General features: G+C 45.5%; 1 protein-coding gene across 1 annotated transcript; it reads left to right on the top strand.

Moving 5' to 3' along the window:
• The first annotated feature begins 685 nt into the window (after nucleotides 1-685).
• On the top strand, nucleotides 686-19,202 carry BCAN (brevican). The gene is made up of 12 exons (XM_044675034.1): nucleotides 686-770; nucleotides 955-1,344; nucleotides 1,831-2,005; nucleotides 2,198-2,325; nucleotides 3,013-3,306; nucleotides 7,935-8,156; nucleotides 8,972-9,676; nucleotides 14,499-14,606; nucleotides 16,150-16,308; nucleotides 17,920-18,002; nucleotides 18,326-18,470; nucleotides 19,000-19,202. The coding sequence occupies exons 1-12, from the start codon at nucleotides 686-688 to the stop codon at nucleotides 19,200-19,202; spliced, it is 2,697 nt and encodes an 898-aa protein (XP_044530969.1).
• Nucleotides 19,203-19,988: the final 786 nt, after the last annotated feature.

The raw sequence follows: 19,988 nt of genomic DNA, 5'->3' as shown, positions 1-19,988 counted from the left end.
AGGGGTTTGAGGAGGGGTTCAAGAGGGGGAGGATGAGAGGAAAGAGGATGAGTTGTGGGGTCCCCAGGGGCAAGGTCTGGGAAGAAAGAAGAGAATTCATGTAAACAGGAGGGGAGAGAATGTTAAGAGGGTATTTTAGGGAAGCTGGCTTGGATTCAACCCCAGAGTCCTTCTTTGGAGTCAGCAGCCTTGGTTACCAATATTAGGAATGAAAGGGTAGTAAAAGGGTTGTGAGAGGAGAGTAGATAGAGAGGGAGCACAAAGCCCTTAGAGTGAAGCCTGGAGAGTCAGAGGGGAAGATGGGAATGAGGAGCCACAACCGGATGATCACAGGATCCTCAAATCATATGATTTAATACTGGAAAGGACCTTCAAGATCATCTAGTCCAACCTTCAATTTTATAGATGAAGCCAAGGCCTTCAGAAGTGATGTGACCTAACCAAGGTCACAGGGGTAAGTAGTAGAACTGAGATCTAAATTGGAGAATTCTGCCTCAAAGTCTTATGCTTCTCCCACTACACTACTCTGATGTTGGAGTGGAAGCATTCTTAAAAGGACATATGAGCCAGAGGGAAAATGATATTCAGGGTGGCTCCATTAGGGGAAATGTTGGCTCTCAAATTAGACGTCAGTTTAGACCAGCCTCCCACCTGCTTCTCCTGCCTCCCAATAGCAGCCCTGGGCATGGCACAGATGCTCCTGCTGCTCCTGACTGCCTTGGTCCAAGCCCCAACTTCCTCATCTGTGGCCTTCACAGGTGACAGCTCAGGTAATGACTGGGAAGTATTTAGGAGATTGGGGTGAGGGGTTGAGAATGGGGAGATGCTAGAGAAGAACTAAAGGGACTGAAATTTGTTGGTGGGGAGAAGAGCTTGGGGAACACTGGGGGAGGGGAGAACCAGTTACATCATGAAAGAAATCATCCTCTTCCCTTTTCTTCCTTTCTATCACAGAGGATCAAGCATTCCGGGTGTCCATTGGGGGTGATTCACCCCTTCGAGGGGTCCTTGGGGGCTCCATTACCATTCCCTGCCACATCTCCTACCTGAGGCCACCTCCCCCTACCCCTCCCCCAGGCCGCAGGGCTGTTCTGGGCTCTCCCAGAGTCAAATGGACTTTCTTGTCTGGGGGTCGGGAGGCTGAGGTGCTGGTGGCCCGTGGGCTCAAGGTCAAGGTCAGTGAAGGCTACAGGTACCGGGTGGCTCTTCCTGGATATCCAGCCTCAACCACTGATGTCTCACTGGTCCTGAGTGAACTGAGGTCCAATGACTCTGGCTTGTATCGATGTGAAGTCCAGCATGGGATCGATGATGGCAGTGATGCTGTTGAAGTCAAGGTTAAAGGTGAGAAATGCAAACGTCAAACCCTTTCTTCCCCCACATCCACTCTCCTGGGTACCTTGTGAGTAGGAACCTGTCTTGGTAGGATGGGGAGATGTGGGGGAAGTATAAAAAGTCTAAGTCACTGCCCTTAGGAAGTTTCAAATCTTGATCAAGAAGAAGTGGGGCAAAGAAATGAGTGAAGGTAAAGGGTGGACATTTTTGCCTCTATTCCTTTCCTTGATAGAAAAGAATTTCTGCCTATGATTTACCTTAAATTCTTCTCACCATAGGGTAACATGAGTAGAGTCTTTAGTTTTTGTCTCCCAAGAGTGATAAGTAATGGGGAGAGGAGAGAGGGAACAAGTGCCTACTATGTGCTGGGCACTGTACTAAGGATTTACAAATTTTATATCACTGGATTCTGAAATAGGGTGGGATAGTAGGTAGGCAGGTGATGGAGGTGGAGTGGGCTAAACACTTGGATTCAGGATTCTCTCTGTCCTTTAGGGGTCGTCTTTTTGTATCGAGAGGGCTCTGCCCGATATGCTTTTTCATTCTCCCGGGCACAAGAGGCTTGTGCCCGAATTGGGGCCCGAATTGCTAGCCCTGAGCAGCTCTATGCTGCTTACCTGGGTGGCTATGAGCAGTGTGATGCAGGATGGCTGTCAGACCAGACTGTAAGGTAAGAGAATATGAGGCTGACAAGGCCTGATGAGGAGTCGTTAGACCATGGAGAGGGAGGATGGGCTTTAGGGAAACTGGGAAGCGTTAATAGTGTTCCTATCCCAGAACAAGTGTGTTGCCTGGGATTGCCCTCTCCCCCAAAACCAATACATATGTGTGTACTGACCCTGGATCCTCTTTTCCTCCCCAGGTACCCCATCCAGACTCCTCGAGAGGCCTGTTATGGGGACATGGATGGATTCCCTGGAGTTCGTAACTATGGCATGGTGGATCCAGAAGACCTCTATGATGTTTACTGCTATGCTGAAGATCTAAATGGTGATTAGGGGTTTGTGGGTGGGCAAAGATCCCTTTTCAGAATCCTCAGAGAATAAAATGGCCTGTGCCCAATGGAAAATTCTCATGTTGGCACAGCCAGACTTTAGGTACCCATCCCATCTCTATCTGGACTTGAGTTTCCTCATTCATAAAATGAGGGGATTAGAACAAATGATCTCAAATCTGGCCTTAGACACTTCCTAGCTGTGTGACCCTGGGCAAGTCACTTAACCTCTGTTGCTTAGCCCCCAAGGCAGAAGGTATGGGTTTAAAAAAATTATCTCCAGGACTCATCTCCCTGTGATTATAACTTTTTGCCGACCATGGAAGACAGGGAGATTGTCCTCAAAGCCCTTCTAGTTCTAAATTCACTGATTCTATATTATTAATGGAAAAGATTGAAGAGTAAGTTGAATGAGTGATTTGCTGAGGGTTGCTCATTAAATTAAGTCTGTAATGGAGACAGCTCAAAAGCTGGGTTTCTACCTGGAGATGGAGTCAGTGGCTTCAAATCCCAACTAATTGTCAGCATCAGGTGGGACAAGTCACTATCCCACTGAGGACCTCAATTTTCTCATCTATTGAATTGGCAGTCCTAGACCTCCTTCTAGCTTTAAATCCTGACTTCCCTGCCCAGGCTACTTACTACCTCTTAGTAACCTTATCTTCTCTCCCTGCCCATCGCAGGAGAGCTGTTTCTGGGCTCCACCCCAGAGAAGCTGACCTTGGAAGAGGCACGAGCTTACTGCTGGGAACGAGGAGCAGAGATTGCCACAACAGGCCAGCTTTATGCAGCTTGGGATGAAGGCCTGGACCGGTGTAGCCCTGGGTGGCTGGCAGACGGCAGTGTGCGCTATCCCATTGTCACACCCCGACAGCGCTGTGGGGGAGGTCTTCCTGGGGTTAAAACCCTCTTTCTCTTTCCAAACCAGACTGGATTTCCTAATGCACAAAGCCGTTTCAATGTCTACTGCTTCAGAGGTGAGCCTTACCTAAGAGTCTTACACCTCCTGGGGAATGAGAAAAAGAGCTAAAGGCAAAGGCATAGAGCATAAGAAATCTAGGCAAGCACACATACAACGAAATAGAGGCCCAGGAGAACAGAAAGACTTAGAATGAAAAAATAGAGTGAGATACAGAAAGACACTGAGGAAAAAAAGCTCAAAAAACAGTAGGAGATAAAGAGAGCAGCATAAAAACAGATACAATGAGATAGAGAGCTGAAAAGAAAAGCCAATCAGAATAGAAGAACTAAAGACAGACTGACCCACCCCACTAACAAGTGAAGAAACCAAAGCAAAGAGAGCTAGAGGAAGAGACATACACAGAGACATAGAGAATGAGAAACAGAACAAGAGTTGGAAGCAGAGATAGAAAGAGAAGTGGCAATCCAGAGGAACACAAAGGAAGATCGAGATGGAAATAGAGAAAGATATAGAGGCAGAGGAACAGAGAGACTCAGACACGACAGAGATAAAGAATCACAGAGAGACAGAAAATGAGAGGAGTCCACTGAGGCCCCTAGGAGAGAAAAGGGAAGGAGAGAAACAGAGAGATTGTAACATATCTGGTCATGTAATAAGCAGAACAGAACTTAGAATGAGGATGGACTTCCAGTCAATTTGAGAGGGAAGATCAAGGGAATGGCTCTAGGCAGGAGGGCATATATAGTTGTTCTGCCCCTGCTCTCCCAGATTCCAATTGCCCCAGTTCCATCTGGTACTCCTGGAGCTAGTTTGGTTCCATAATCTTCATTGTACATTGTTCCCTCTGCCTTTTTTTCCCCAGAAAAATGGGGAAAGACCCTGTCTCTCTCTCAGTATTGCTGAGACAAGGTTGGAATTTTTTTCAAAAGGAATTTCCACTAGGAAATTCAAGCGAAACAAACTACACAAGCTTAGAAAAGAATGTGTTTGCTGAATGCAAAGTACTGTTCCTCTCCTATTCTGGCTTGGCTGGCCTAGTCCTTGCCTCTCTCCTCTCTTTTCAGACTTCTGAGCTAGATGACCTACTAATGCTAAACAGAGGTACCCAGATCCATAGCCACCAGCAGCTTTGGACTGGCCTGGCTTCTAGGGCTGGTTGGATAGGCTTCTTACTGCCTTCCAGAACCTGCCTCCATCTCATTCCATCAGGCGGTGAGCATGATTGTGCCAAACACTTGCTCTGCATCGACACTGAACCCTTTCGGTCTGCCCTAGTTCTTGGTCTCCCAGTGAAGAAGGATTTTCTTCATCTGACCTCAAAGATCCCTTAACTTTGGGGAAGGGGATTTTATCTGCCCTTCTCCAACCTTAAATCTGCCTTTGTCCTTCCTAGAAGTCTTCATGGCTCTCACCTCTAGAAGTCCTACTTCCTTTCTGAACTGTTCCCTAAATTAATAGTTTCTTAGAAGAAGAGTTCTTAGAATTCTTTTTTATTTAAAATTTTTTAAAATTATTTTAAAAATTGCTTTCATTGTGAATTTAGTAATCATAAATTTAGTATTCAATTAAATGTAACAAGTATTTATTAAGTACCTAACATGGGCTAGTTGCTAAGGACACACTCTGCCAGGTGCTAGGGACACAAAGACTAAAAAGAAGCAGTATATGCACTTAAGAAACAACTTCTAGATCATCTAGACAGTTGGATCTCTAACTTTATGGAGGAGGAAACTGAGGCAGGAAGTGTTTTAATGATTTGTTCAAGGTCACATAACTAGTAAGTAGGAGAAGAGGTACTAGAACTCCTCTCTGGATACCTAATCCATTGTCCTCTCTATTGCACCAGACATCTCTTCTCTAAACCTAAAAGGTTTCCCTGAAACATCATTACCAGTTGGTTGAAAATCTGGGTCCACCATTTGGTGAGCTTGTCTTCTTCACCTATTTTTTTCTAGTCTCCCATCAGGCCTGGACTTCGTAGTGGCTTCTATAACAACCTTAGTTTTCCTTGTATTATAGTGGCCCCCTCTCAAGGTATGTGAAAACTCAACTTCTTCCTTTTTCCAAGTTCCTGCTCTCTTTTGGACTATCCCAAATGTTTCCACTTGTAAGAGCAGAAATGATTAACATACTGCAAATTCAACAAAGGATACCATATATCCTAGTCCAGAATCCCAGTCCTGCCCACTCCTTCATTTACTTTTGTCACATATAACTTAAGTGCTCCTAGAATACACTGATGTCTTCTAGAATCTAAATTTACAAAGAGCAATATCGATTTAGAGTTGAAATACTATTATGTAATTGAAATTTTTAAGCTAAAAAAAAGAGTCTTCTTTATACATCCTTTACAAGTAATCATCCAGCTTCTGTCTGAGCACTTTTAAAGAATGGGAAGCTCATTTCCACTTTGGGGAGCCCTGTCCATTGTTGGACAACCTTGACTGTTGGACAGTTCTTCCTATTAAACCAAAATCTACCACTCTGATATTTATACTCATTGGTTCTAGTTCTATGATCTGGAGCTATACATAATCAGTAATATTTCTTCCTAAGGTAACTCAGAATATTTAAAAATTTCAATGATGACTTCCTTAAAGCTTCACTGCTTCAAGAGAAAAAAAAATTGCTATTTCTTTTACCAGTTCCTTATATGATTGCCCATCACCAGCTTAGTCAGCCTTCTCTGGACTTGCTCCAGGTTCTCAATGTCTTTTCTAAAATGTGGTGCCTGGAACTGAAAGCAACAGGAATTATTTTCACCAAGAGAATATAAAGGTTCTTTCTTCATGGAGAAACTGAGAAAATGGTGGAGATGAAAGAGTTAAGGACCCCTGTAAGACTAGACTTGAGGAGTTTAGTGTTCAGATAGGAGACAAGTGGCTATGACCTCAGGATAGATTTGGAAGGACTCCAACCAGAGAACAGATCCTATATGACCAAAGTCAAGGAGAAGGAAATGTAACAGATAGTCCTAGGGCAAATTGTTTTGTGGAAAAGCAATACTGAAGAGATCTTAGTTTTCTTTTAGCCCCTCATTTCCTCTCCCTTAGCTCTCCTGTTTATAGTCTAGGGCAGTGATGGGCAAACTTTTTAAACAGGAGGCCAAAGGAAAGGAAATGCTCATCTCTCAGTCTGTTTCTAAGGCAACTCTTTCGAAGTTTCATTGTATTGTATCCTACTCACTGTATTTGTCAAATTAGGAATAATGTTGAGTGGCCAGATAGAACATTTCAGGTGGCCACATCTGGCCTGTGGGCTGTAGTTTGCCCATCACTAGTCTGGGGCAGCAATGAGGGAGAATTAGAGGAAGCCTTAGAAGTCATTCTCTCTGTTTCCCCATCTGATGAGAGAAAAGGCCTCCGACCTTATGGAATCCCCAATCCTGATGATAGAAGTCTCTGTTCTCAAGGAACACTGGGTTAAATGGGGAGACACAGATAGTCCCTTCACCTGCTGGGCCCTCAGCCTGATGGAGACAAGAGGTACCCTTAGAATACAGACACAGACACAGGGCTAAAAATAAGGGCAGCTGATCCTGTATTGTAAGGATGGGGAAGAATTTTCAGGAGTAGAGCCCTGGTTGACAGGGATCAACCAAGGAAGTCTCTCTTGAGGAAGATGAGTATGAAGCAGAGTTGATAAGGGAAGTGGGGGAAGGATGGATGGGTTGGATAATGAGGAAGAAAGAAAGCTGTCCCAAGGTTGAAGGAACAATTCTGTGAAGGTGAAGAGCAGAGAAAAGAAAGGACAAAGCCAAGAGAGGGAGGTATCAAGTTTGGAGTGGAGCTAAGCAGGTGGTGAGGAGACATGCTGTCCCTGTCTTGCCTGGCTGGTCAGGGAAATGGTCTAAGGGTCAGGATGAGGGCAGGGATGATAAAGTCTTTCTTTTCATAGCTTTTTTTTTCTAATCTCACTTCACTGGTTTTCTCCTTCCCCTTGTTCCCTTCTCCTGAGTGTAAAATGATTCATTTCCAGCCTCTCTGGTTCTTCCAGTGAGAGAGGTACTTACTGAAGAGCAGTTGAGGTGGGCATGTTATCATTCGCTTGGGATATTTACATCTTTTTCACTTCCTCTATACCCAACTGTACTTACTCCCTTATTCTTAGCCCATTCCATGGGGGAAGGAGAATTTTATTTTTCCAGATTCCTAAGAGAATCTGTTTCTACCTTTATTCTTCAACTCCAAGTTTGCCTCAAGTTCTGACTTTTGGAAACTTCTCTTTGTAATCTTACTACTATCTCTCCTGCTGTAATAATATCTATTTCCTCTCAATCAATTCTTTCAGGAAATATGGTTCAGTAGGGCTCTTTCTTTATGTTAGAGAGGGGATATGGCCTGTCCAAGATGGTATAGCCATGATTCAAACCTAAATTCTCTGATTCCTAATCTAGGACTCTCTCCATTTCATCAAAACTACCTGGTTCACTAACCCATGTGTTCACTTCATATACAATACAATAGAATTCCATAGTCCAAAAATAACTTTTGCACACTTTCTCAGTTCAACTCAAATAGATTTTTATCAATTGCTCCATACATGTCAGGACCAACTATGTTCTGGGATACCTCTGTATCAGGGCCCAGGATAGCTAAAGATGGAGGAAATACCTATCCAGCCCACCTGTCCAAACCCCTGATTGCTACATAATGATCCTCCTCACTCTCCTTCCAACTACAGACCCTGCTCATTCCTCTATCTCCCCGAGGAACCCCTACCCAGCCTCAGATGGGCTGGAGACCATTGTCACAGTGACAGAGACCCTTCAAGAACTTCAGCTACTTCAGGAGGCCACACAGAGTGAGTCTCGAGGAGCAATCTACTCTGTCCCCATTTCAGAGGACAACAGGGGGATCAGCTCTACCCCAGAAGACCCTGAAGAGGCCCCCAAGATATTTTTAGGTAAATCTTTATGCCTTGCAAGTTGCAAAAGGATGAAAGGGTAAAGATGGTATAGGAACTAGAACAATGATCAACAGAATGCTCTTGAGGTGCACCCATCCCTACTATTTCATCTGTGCCACACAACTGCTCCTTTGGCCAAACTTGAGACTGAGCAATATCTCTTGTGTCTCCCTACTCAAAAATTAGAGTTTGTCTCTTCCAGAATGCTTTTCCAGCATCTCTACCCGCCCTCCCCAGTCTCCAGCCTCCCTACTGATAAGATGGTATACTTGGACAGAGACAAACAGCTTATATGGGTCCAGTTTGGAAGGGTTTGAGGATTCTTAACCTAAGAAGATATTGTCTGGAAAGGAGAGGCTTCCCTCCTTTGGCACCTCTTCCTTTTCCCCTCCACCATAGAAAGTGCTGAATTGGAGAAAGGAAGAGAAAGTCATATTTACTCATGTACCAGTTGCCTCCTCATCACCTCACCTCAAGTTCAAGGTCCCCCAAACGTCTTTCAATTTCTTCAATGTCTCTCAACCACTACCCTCTCCTCCAAGGTCCAACAGTTCACTATTCCAGTGTCCACCCTCCCCTCCCCATCCTTCCCCTCTCCCCTGAGAACCCTCGGCTTCCAGACTCTCTGCTCAGATGCCCCCCCTCCCTTTCCCAATCCAATGTCTCCAAAGCCCCTCCCCCTTATGTCCCACAATTCTCTTCCCTAGCCCACACTCCTGTCCCTGGGTCCCTAGAACTCCCTGGGTCTCGTTTTCCTCAATCGGCCCTAGATGCTGTCCGTGGTACTGATATTGCTTTCATTTGTTCTGAAGATGGAGACCAGTCAGTTACCCCGCCCATGCGGTCTTCTGAGGAGGAGGAGCAGGAGGAAGACGAGAAGGTAATAGAGGAAGAGGATGAGGAGGGGCAAGAGGAGGGAGAGAAGGAGGAGGAAGTGGAAGACGAAGCTCCTTCTCAGATACTAAGTGAGATCCGGGAAGTAGCCATAGAGAATGGCTCTCTCTTCACTGAGCCTCCGCGCGAGGAGAGGCTGTCCGAGGCTCCTCTGGTGGCCCAGGTGTCTGTGCATCATGGCTCCATGCCTCCTCCTGGGCGGCAGCCAGAGGGACCCAAGCATCCAAGAGTCAGGGGGCAATTCACTGAGGCCCTACCAACCCTTGGGGCTATTGCTCACGGGGAGGGTAGCCAAGCATCCCCGCCGCCCTCTATGCCTGTCAGTACTGAAGAAGAAGATGAAGAAGAGGTCGGGGTACCGGAGCTGTCTGGGGGCACTCCTCCCTGGGTCCCCCATGCAGAAAGTGATGAAGTGGGGAGCTCTGAAGAGGCACCCGGGCTGTCTCCAGCAACTGGGACACTACCAGGAGTGGAGGGGAAAGAGGGGGCAGGGGACAGGGTAGCCCCCCCTGAAGAGGCTCTGGGAAGGACAGCACCTGTGGAAACCTCCGTCAGGGCCCAGCCAGCGCTACCCACTGAGAGCGCAGGCCTGGGAGCTGCGGGGGCTGCAGCCCCCTCACCAGGTAATCCAACCCACTCCTCTGTCTCCCTCTTCCTTCTGTTGCTCGGAGCTGCAGGCCATGCTATCCTTTAACCTACCCTTTGCCCAAACCCATCTGCAGTCTCCCAGCCAGTGACTATTTCCACCCACCCCCATTCTCCAGTATTCCTCTGTAACTCCCTTCCATTACCATTGCCATAGTTTCCTGTGACCCTACTTCCACCTGCCCTTGGCCCTGTGACTCCTCTTCTGTCCTCATCCTTCCACTCTAAAATCCGTGTCACCCCAAGGGCAGCATACCTCTTTTCCATAACCCCTCCTTGTAATTCTCTTCCTCACTCCAGGCTTTATGCACTCCTACTCCCTCTGTGGCTCCCCTCCTGTCTTCCTCTGAGACTTTCTTGTCATTTCTCCAGGTCCCCAATAGTTTATCCCCTCTGACTTTCCTGGATCTTCCTTTCTGGAATCCTCCTTTTGTCCAAAACCTCCTCCCTATGTAAATCCTACCTTCCCTTCTTGTCAGTGACCTCTGCTCCTGTCCTTCAGCCCTCCTTTCTCTCCTCAGTCAGTTTGAGCATCATTTCTCCTCCTGTCTCCCAATTCATTGCCTTCTTTCCTGTCTTTCATTCCTCCCTCTCTGTATACTCCCACTACCTTTCTTTCATCTGTGTGTCCCATTCTGGATGATATCAGGGAAGCCTTTGGATTGGAATCCCATCTCAGTCCCAGGGAATAAACCCTTCCCCCAAGGAGCCTTAATTGAACACTACTTCTGTGAAGTATTTTTATGACTGTTTCATGGAAAACAAGCCTCGGAAATAAATCTCAATTAAAACCACTTTATAACCAAACTCCGGGTCCCTCTGTCTCCATTTTCCCCAATCTGCTTCTCCTGTTTCTCTGAAGAATTAATTCTTTCTTGTCTCTATCTTTTTGCCTGTCTGACTTTGGCTCTGTCTTTGTCCCACTCTTAACTCCTGTCTCTCTCTTTCTGCCCTCTGTCTGCTTCTCTGTTTCTGTCCTTTCCTTTAGTCTGTGCTTTTTTCTGTCACTCTATCTGTCACGGCCTCTCTCCATCTCTGCTTTTTTGTCTCCTCTGCTCTATGAAATACTCTGTTTTTCTGTCTCTATTTTTCTGCCTCTGCCTCTGGCTCCATTGCTCTCTGTGGCTGTCTTTGATTGTCTTTTTTCTCCTGTTTCTCCTTTGATCTCTTCAGCCTCTTTGCCTTTGCCCCAGGTCCATGCTCTAACCCCTCATGCTGTGTTCTCATTTTCTTCACCACTATTCCATTCCTACCCCACCCCAGGCCATGTCTACACTAACTGTATCTCACTTGGCCCTTTTAAGTCTCTGACCTTTTCCACTACCCAAGAGGATTTATTACCAGTCTGGGGATGTGTGTGGTGAGGGGAAAGAAGCAGAGGAGCATGCTCCCTCATTCCCAGTGGGGAGAAATCAGTAAAGGTTGGCAGATGTAGTGGTGGTGGTGGTAGGGATATTTCTATCTCCCAATGATTTATGCCATTCCAATCTAGGTATAAAAATGAGTTAGGGCACTCTTCCTCTTTGAAGAGACAATGCCACAGGAGAGAGCTTTCTCTGCACCTCTGGGGAGAGCCAACATTAGAGCCTTAAACCATAACAGAACCTCCTATTCTAACCAGCATTTTATTTCTCTCCTGAACTTTCCATCTGTCCTACCCCAGTCCCTATCACTAATAACTCTTCTCACAATTTGGTGGGTTTGTGCCTTCTTCCTAACCCATAGGGAATTCAAGGCACTCAGTTGGCTTATGGAAGTACAAAGAATATGGGGGTTGCCCCTGAGGGAACAGGAACTGGAACTGTGGGGGAAGGAAAGACTTGGGAAACTGGAATAAAAGGGAAAGGAGAACACTCTCCACCACCCAAATGCATAGAATGAAAAGGTATTATGTTAATTACCCTGCTTTCTGATCTCTTCAAAAGTACAGGGGTGAAGTTGGACCAGGTATGGATTTGTATACCTTTTCTACTTTAGACCCTGGAATTCTCTCTGATTTCAGGCTTTCTCCCTCTTTCTATTCATGATGATTCCTGCTTTTTTTAGGGGGAAGAGGGCATAGAACTATCCCCTCAAGCTCTTTCTATGTTCCTTGCCCACATCATGTCTGGGGAAAAGCTTCATAGGCTACTATTGCAGCAAGAGGGATGATAATTAAGTAACAAGAAGTATTTCTCTACCCTCAGGAATTTAGATTACCAGGAACAGAAGACTAGAAGAGTAGGAAAGATGGAAGAGATAGATGTGTTTCAAGTCTTTAATGGATAAGAGACAGAATCAAAGTAGAGGAACCAGATGATGTGGGACCCAGATCACTTTGAGAGATGAGGAAAATCTTCCTAGAAATGGGGGATGGAGACAGACTGAGTTATCTGAAGACTCTCTGTGGGAAAGGGAGCCGTGTTGAAGTATTGCTATAGTAAGCAAGGGTCATCCTGTCACAACCTTTACCTTACCTGGTGCTTAAGAGTTAATATAAGAAATAACCATCCCCTCCAGGGGGGCAACAAGGACCATCTTGGGAAAAACCACTACAGTGGATTAGTAGAAGGAAGATAAAGGTTATGGGACCAGATGAGCTGAATCTTTCTTCCAAAACTAGCCTTGGGGTTCCAGGAAAGTGATTTGAACCAACTCTGCCTTCTCTTCATCCTCATCCCCTTTATCTTTAGGCTAGAGAACTCATAAATGCAATATTGGATATTTCCTCTATATTCACTCCAACCATGAACATGGTAGGGTTCTGCTGATCCTAACCTTTGTGAGCTTAAACTCCCTTGCAGAGGACATAATATTCCACATTGTAGTAGTTTTGGAACATTAAGAAGTGACTGAGACTGCAGCAGGTGAGACAGGGATTGTTAGAAACTGGAGAAAGATTATAAATTTATAATTAGAATGGATAAGAGGAATTATCTAGGCTAACCCTTTTGTGTACAGTTGAGGAAACTGAGGTTCAAGGAGGGGAAATAATTAGCCCAAATGTCACATATTCTCCAGTGGTCTAGAAGGATGATATAATGCAGTAAAAAGAGCTCTGGTTCTAACTCTAGGTCATATCCATTAACAATATGACCTTTGAAATATCACTTAATATCTCACATTTCTATACCACTTTAGAATTTACAAAACACTTTCTTCATAAAATCCTTAGGATATAGGTAGAGAAGTAGTGATTTTCACCATTTTACAGATGAGAGAACAGTCTCAGAAAGGACTTGTATCTTATCCAAAGTCACACAGATGGAAGAGGACAAAGCTGAGACTTGAATTTTTAGATTTAGGACCTCAGTTTTCCCATTTTTAAAAATGGATTTAAGGATAATTATAATACCTTCCTCATGGGGCTATTGAAAACCTTTAATAACTCTAGAATATATGAACTAGATTATTCCTGATGTCATCAGCATCACTTTTACTCAGCTTCCCTAAAGACAGGCATCGAGTCAGTGGGGACAAGGCTTTCTGAACACAGATTCCTGAACCACTGGAAGTGGGATCATCTTTTGCCCATCCGTTTGATAAGGAACCCCTTGCCTTGTCCACTCTCCATTAACCTTGCCTTGGATACCCCATTCATCACTGCCAGTTCACTGGTCTTCTGCATATCTTCTCTAAAAAAAGATGCTTTGAGATCTTCTGTGAAAAATAATTTCTGTTCACTTGTATCTTGGCCACTCAGTTATCTTCACCCTATATTTCTGTCATGAGAACCCTATGAGTAGAACCCTGGTCTGGGAAGGGTGGGAAGGATCCAGAAGAAGGAAGAAGACTGGCTTCTACACTTAGGAAGTCAACAGTTTGCTGAGGGAGACACTGCCAACCCTCAAAAAGTTACCAATCTCAGGGAAAATAGAATCCCTGCCCTCAGGAAGCTCCTACTTTGATGGGGGAGATGAAATCCCCAGGCTTCTTCCACCAGGTACAGAGACTAGAGCCATGGTCATGCCAATCACCTTGGGAGATGTCACCTTGGGGAAGAGATAGGATTGGGTTGAGGGTGGCAGTGATGGCTGGGAAGGCTTTTTAGGGGAAGGGAATATGGAAAAGTGTTGGGAAGGAGGGGAACTAGAGGAAAAGGAAGACATGTAGTCTTTTGTAACAGAAGACCCAGAGAAAGAGCTGTGATATGAAAGGAGGCCAAGGGCAAGTTCATCTAGCAGGAGTGAAGAGTATGAAGAGGAATCCTGGAAAATAAAAAAAGAGTCAGGTGTCCAGCAATATTGAGAAGGAAAAGGATGGAATAGAAATAATATTTGAGAATTCCTGCTTCTAGTGGCCTCCAGAGGAGACTGATTCTATAAGCAGGCAAAGGGGGAAGTCAGATTTCTCATCTGACACTCTGTCTGCTATTCTTCCCACCTTTAGCCACCTGGTACTTACAACATAAAATCCCAGGTTCAGTGTATGTGTGAACTGTAATACCTGGGAACATGGAAGACTAGGGGGACCTACAGGGTTTTCTAACTTGTCCCTTCTAGAAAGTTAGTGTTGGGAAGAATAAATGCCCCTTTTCTATAGCTCCGTCCACTGCCTAGCCCTGTTCTCCATGGAAATAGGACAGAATTAGGGTCTCAGTTGGATTAAACCCTTTCCAACCTTATATTGGTTGAGGGACTGGGGTGGGGAATTAAGGAGTGGGGTTGGAGGAAGAAAAATGAGCCCACTGGACAGAGAGGAGGGTTGGCTATGGCCAAGGCCCTACTCTGGGATGGATTTCATATGTGTTTTGAGATCTCCCATAGATGCCTAAATTCCTAGGGCCACGAGCACCATGTCTCATGTCTCTGCCCCTTGCAGGTGACTGTGTTCCCAGCCCCTGTCACAATGGGGGGACATGCTATGAAGAGGGTGATGGTGTCCACTGCCTATGTCTACCTGGATATGGGGGGAATTTATGCGAGATTGGTGAGTGGAGCTGTAAAGGGGCAGATAAATGAGGGCTCAGGAAACTTATCTGGGGGGGGTCTAGTCAGGAGTGGTTTATAACCCCCTCCCCAAGCTTGTATTAGAAGCTTCTAGGAGAGTAAGGGAATCAATACTAAGCACCCTAGGGTGAAGAATTTTAATTCCAAACTCATTCAGGCCTCAAATTCCCACAATATAAGAAGAGGGAGACCTGTCCCACCTTGGAGGTTGGGGAAGACAAACCAAGGGTCAAGGCTGGAGACAGAAAGGGGTTTGAGAACTTCAAAGTGTGTCCCTGTTCCCCCTTTCTTCCCTGGTACCTCTGACTCCTATTTCCTCTAGTCCTTAGACTAACTCTGTCACTGCCTCAATTCATATCACCTCAACAAACATCTGTGCTCCCAACCCCCAGCACAGTGCTTTGTAGTAAGCACTAAATAAATGCTGTTGTTGAATTGTGTTAAATTGATTAGTTGGCAATGTGCCCTATAGCCCTGGCAGCTGGGCCCTGATGATACAAAGATGAAAAAAATGGTCCTCGATGTTAAGGAGCTTATGTTGTACTATTATACAGCACACACACACACACACACACACACACACACACACACACACACAAGTATACTGTAAAGTACAATGTGATGGATATCAATCAATAAACATTTTTTAAGCAGCTACTATATGGCAGGCATTGTGCAGAGCACTGAGCATATAAAAAGAGGCAAAAAACAGTCCCTATTCTCAAGTAGATTATAATCCAATGCAATTAAAAGATAAAAAGAAATACAGAAAAAGTATTCCAAAAAAAGTTCAAGGATGGAATTTCACTCACTGTCATCTGAGGTAATCAGATACCTACTCTTTTTACTCCTGCCACCATGCCTTTGCTAACTTCCCCATTTCTCTCACCTGTTTTCCTGAGAAAGGTTAGGACCTTGAGTTTTTTTAAATCCTTATCTTCTGTCTTAGAATCAATACTGGGTATCAGTTCTAAGGTAAAAAAAAATGGTAAGGCATAGGTATTTGAAATTAACTGACTTACCCAGGATCACACAGCTAGGAAGTATCTGAGGTCAGATTTGAACCCAGGATCTCCCATATCTCGGATTGGCTCTCTATCCACTGAGCCTTTGAGTTTTTTATTTATTTATTTGTTTGTTTGTTTGTTTATTTATTTATTTATTTATTTTTTAAGCCCTTACCTTCCATCTTAGAATCAATACCGTGTATTGGCTCCAAGGCAGAAGAGTGGTAAGGGTAGGCAATGAGGGTCAAGTGACTTGCCCAGGGTCACACATCTGGGAAGTGTCTGAGGCTAGATTTGAACCTAGGACCTCCCATCTCTAGGTCTAGCTCTCAATCCACTGAGCTACCCAGCTGCCCCCAGACTTTGAGTTTTAAGAATGTTTTTATAACTCCCAAGAAAATAAGGAAAGGTTTTGTGGAGATGGTAGTTTGAACTGAGCCTTCCTGACCAGTATGATCAAGAGATCTCAAGAACTTCCTTTCCTTGCACTTGACCTAGAACCCTTTTCTGCCTCAGGCCTCCGATCCTGCAGTTCTGGCTGGGATGCCTTCCAGGGCTCTTGCTACAAGCATTTTTCAACTCGGAGGAGCTGGGAAGAGGCTGAGACTCAGTGCCGGCTTCACGGGGCCCACCTAGCGAGCATCAGCACTCCTGAGGAACAGAACTTCATCAACAGTGAGCTGGGTCCCTGTGGGGAGGGTTGAAGGGCCCAGGGTGAACTTTGGGGAGCCACTGAATTAATGCATTTTGGTTCATTTCAATTGATCCATAGCTCTAAGCCAGGGCTGAACCTTAGAGCTGTGGTCCAATATTGTGGCCAGGCTCAGTGTGTGTGAAGCACAGGGTTCCTGATATAGCCTGGCTGGCTGTTAGGGCTTCAGGGCCACATTTTAGTTTTCAGCACCTTGGAAAGTGAAGGGAGACATGCATGGCACTTAGTCTGGGAGGCGGGGTGGGGCAGGGCTCAGCACTCCTTCTATAAAAGGTTTACCATCACTATCATAGGACCTGGTTTCATTTCTATCTCTTCTACTTACCATGATTGTCCTTGAGATACCTCTGTTTCCCCTGCAAAAAAAAAAAAAAAAAAAAAAAAAAAAAAAAGGTGGGACTACATGATCTCAAAAATCCCTTACAACTCTAAATCCTTTGATCTATGTTTTTCTTATATCCATTATTTGAATCATACTTTTCTGATTACCTCACCAAATCATTTTCTGGTGGTCCTCTTCCTGGTCTCTCTCTCCTCTTTTTCCTCCTCCACCCTCTTTCCCCAAAGTGAATCAGGAACTCTCTATTTTTTTTTTTATCATACTTGCTTGTTTGTACTTCTCCTTCTCTCTGCCTTCTAGTCATCAGAACTTGTCCCTGATCTCTAAGCCTTGTTCCCTCTGATGCCACATTCTGGGAGAGGAGAAAAGAGCCCAGATCTAAGATACCTATGCTATTGTCTTGTTCCTCATCTTCCATCACTCCCTATAAATATGTTCTCCTCTCTTTCCTCTTGGATAACAGACTAACAGGATGAGAAACTAGGTGTTTTAAGATACAATATGGTGTTGCAAACAGTGGAAAAAGAACAAAATTTTGCAGAGGACCTAGTTCAAGCCCCAATTCTGTCACCACCAGTATGACTTTGGGCAAGTTACAAACTCTCTATACCTTGTTTTCCAAAATCTGTAAAATGAAGGGGTTGTTTTTCTCTAAGGTCCCTCCCATCCTCTAAACCTGTGACTATATAAACAGCTTTCCTGTGGCTTAGAAGACGTACCAGAAAAGAGATACTTTATATTTTAATCTATGGGAAAGTGGTCCATAAGATAATAGATTTAGAGCTGAGATGAAGCCTCAGCCTCCCAAATTTATTGATTGTAGCTCCCTCAACCTCTCCTGTCATCTAGTCTTCCTTATCTCACTCATATTCCAGCTTTTCTCCCAGAATTCTTGGCTTTGTTTAAAAGTTTCCTTCTTTTTCTAGGGCCAATTCATTACCCCCTATCTTTTCTTGCTCTGGGTAGTTCTACAACTTCATTTTTGCATCCTTGATTCCAAAACTTCAACTATCATCATTTTCCCACTTGCCTTTGGCTGGGTCTCACTTCCACATTGGGAAAAGTGAGAAGAGGGCAGCAGAAGGGATGGAAAAGAGACTTCAGAAAGAACTTACCCTAGTGGTAAATGTAGTATACTATTCCACTGGGGAAATGGAGCCCTCTGCTGGTCTGGGGACACATTACAGACTTCATTCTTAAAATCTCTCCCTATACCCCATCTCTTCTTCCCCAGATCGATACAGAGAATACCAGTGGATTGGGCTGAATGACAGAACCATTGAGGGAGATTTCCTGTGGTCAGATGGAGTTCCTTTGGTGAGAGGAGGACAATGTTTTCATATGCACATACTGGTTTCCTCTCAGCCTTTTCTACTCTTAAGTGTCCCCCCTCAAACTCCCACCTTTCTCCCTTGTTCCCCTAGTCCCTAGTTTTCTCCTTCAGTGCCCCCAAAGCCCCTTCCCCTATCTCCTAGTGTCTTCCCAGACACCACCATTCTCCCTCAGTGTCCCTAAGTCCCCCTAAGTCTTATCTTATCTGCCCTCCCCCAAAGCTTCCAAACTATTGGCCTTCTTCCTCCATGTGCCCTAACTCTTACTTTTCTCCTTCAGATGTTCTCTTTTTATCTTCCCTTCTTTAGCTTTATGAGAACTGGAACCCAGGGCAGCCTGACAGCTACTTCCTGTCTGGAGAAAACTGTGTGGTTATGGTCTGGCATGACCAGGGACAGTGGAGTGATGTTCCCTGCAACTACCACCTATCCTACACTTGCAAGATGGGTCTGGGTGAGGAGAGACCAGGAGGAGAAGAACTGACAGGGAGGGGACAGAACTTCGAGGAGAAGCACCAGAAACAATGGGGAAGAAGGTCAAGGAGACAGGGGGCACTGGAGGAGAAAGGCAGGGAGCTGGGAAACATTGGGGAGACAGGAGAGGATTGAAAGACACTGGGGAAGAGGTGAAAAAAGCTGGGGCAGATGGGAGGAAAGGAGTATTTTGGGGGATACCAGGGTGAGGGGCTAGAACTGGGGGCAGAAGAATGATTTATTGCCCAGTAGGTAACTATAAAACAAAGTCCTGATGCTACATAAATAGGTATGTATTAACCTTGGGATCCTGTTTGCACTGAGCTGGCAACCCTCACCCAGGAAGGGAAAAGAGGGAGAATTGATTATCAATCAATGTAATTTTGGTTCCAGTTGGAGCCAAAAGGCCTAAGGTATGTGTCTAGCAGATGTTCTTGCTGTAGGAGCCACAACTGGCACCATCTGGGACTTCCCCTCCCTGATTGTCTCTCACAATCTCTTTCTCCTAGTGTCTTGTGGACCACCCCCAGAGCTACCCTTGGCCCTGGTCTTTGGCCGACCAAGGTCCCGCTATGAAGTGGACTCTGTGCTGCGCTATCACTGCCAGGAAGGGCTGGCCCAGCGTAATTCTCCCCTGATCCGGTGCCTTGAGAATGGCCAGTGGGAGCACCCTCAGATTTCCTGTGTGCCTAAACGACCCGTGAGTACTTGAGTCCAGAAGAGTTTGGTAAGAAGTAGGATATTCCACTGGGCCAGAACAGCCAAGTAGAGGTTATGTAAAGGGGCCAGAGATCAAGGGCCAGAGGTGGTCAGGCACCATGCCACAGCAGGATAGATTGGGAAGAAGGGGAGACTCATGGAGGCTATGATAGTTATTTTCAAGTATGTGCAGGGTTGTGGAACAACAATAATAATAGCAATGACAACAGCTGCTGCTCCATAAGATGATGGATTCCTCATTATTTAAGACCTTGGATGACCTCTTGTCAAACTGTGGTAAAAGAGATTCCTGGACAGGTTTATATAATAATAGCCTCAATGGCCTCTGGGTCCCTTTTAGTTCCGGGAATCTGGGTTTCTCTCAGCTTCAGAGTTAGACTGGGTGGGCCAAGGGTAGAGAGGAAAGTTGAGGAAAAGATCCCAGCAGAAATGTGTTTCTCCTCCTCAGCCTCGAGCCCAGCTCCGGAGGACAGCTCTGAAGGAGCGACAGGCAGCTAGGAGGGCTGGAGGATGCCGGGGAACAGGTGGACACTGCTGACCCCTGTACCAGGCCCCAGGACACCTAGGTTCCACCTACTCTCTTCTTCCCTCTCTCCTTCCCTCCCTCCCTCTCTCCTGTCGGGGCAGGGCCTCGAACATGTGGTTCAGGGCAGGGACCCCTCATCTCAATCACTCCCCCATCATCAACACCTCTACCCTATAGGCAGCTCCTTCTTTGGTGCTTTTCTTAGTATTCCCCCTTGGAGTCACCGGATGTGACATTGTAGCCAGGGTGGCC

The sequence above is a fragment of the Gracilinanus agilis genome, chromosome 4, assembly GCF_016433145.1.
Source record: "Gracilinanus agilis isolate LMUSP501 chromosome 4, AgileGrace, whole genome shotgun sequence".
NCBI lineage: Eukaryota > Metazoa > Chordata > Mammalia > Didelphimorphia > Didelphidae > Gracilinanus > Gracilinanus agilis.
Note: the sequence above shows the minus strand (reverse complement) of the source record. Positions and strands in the feature narration are given on the sequence as shown.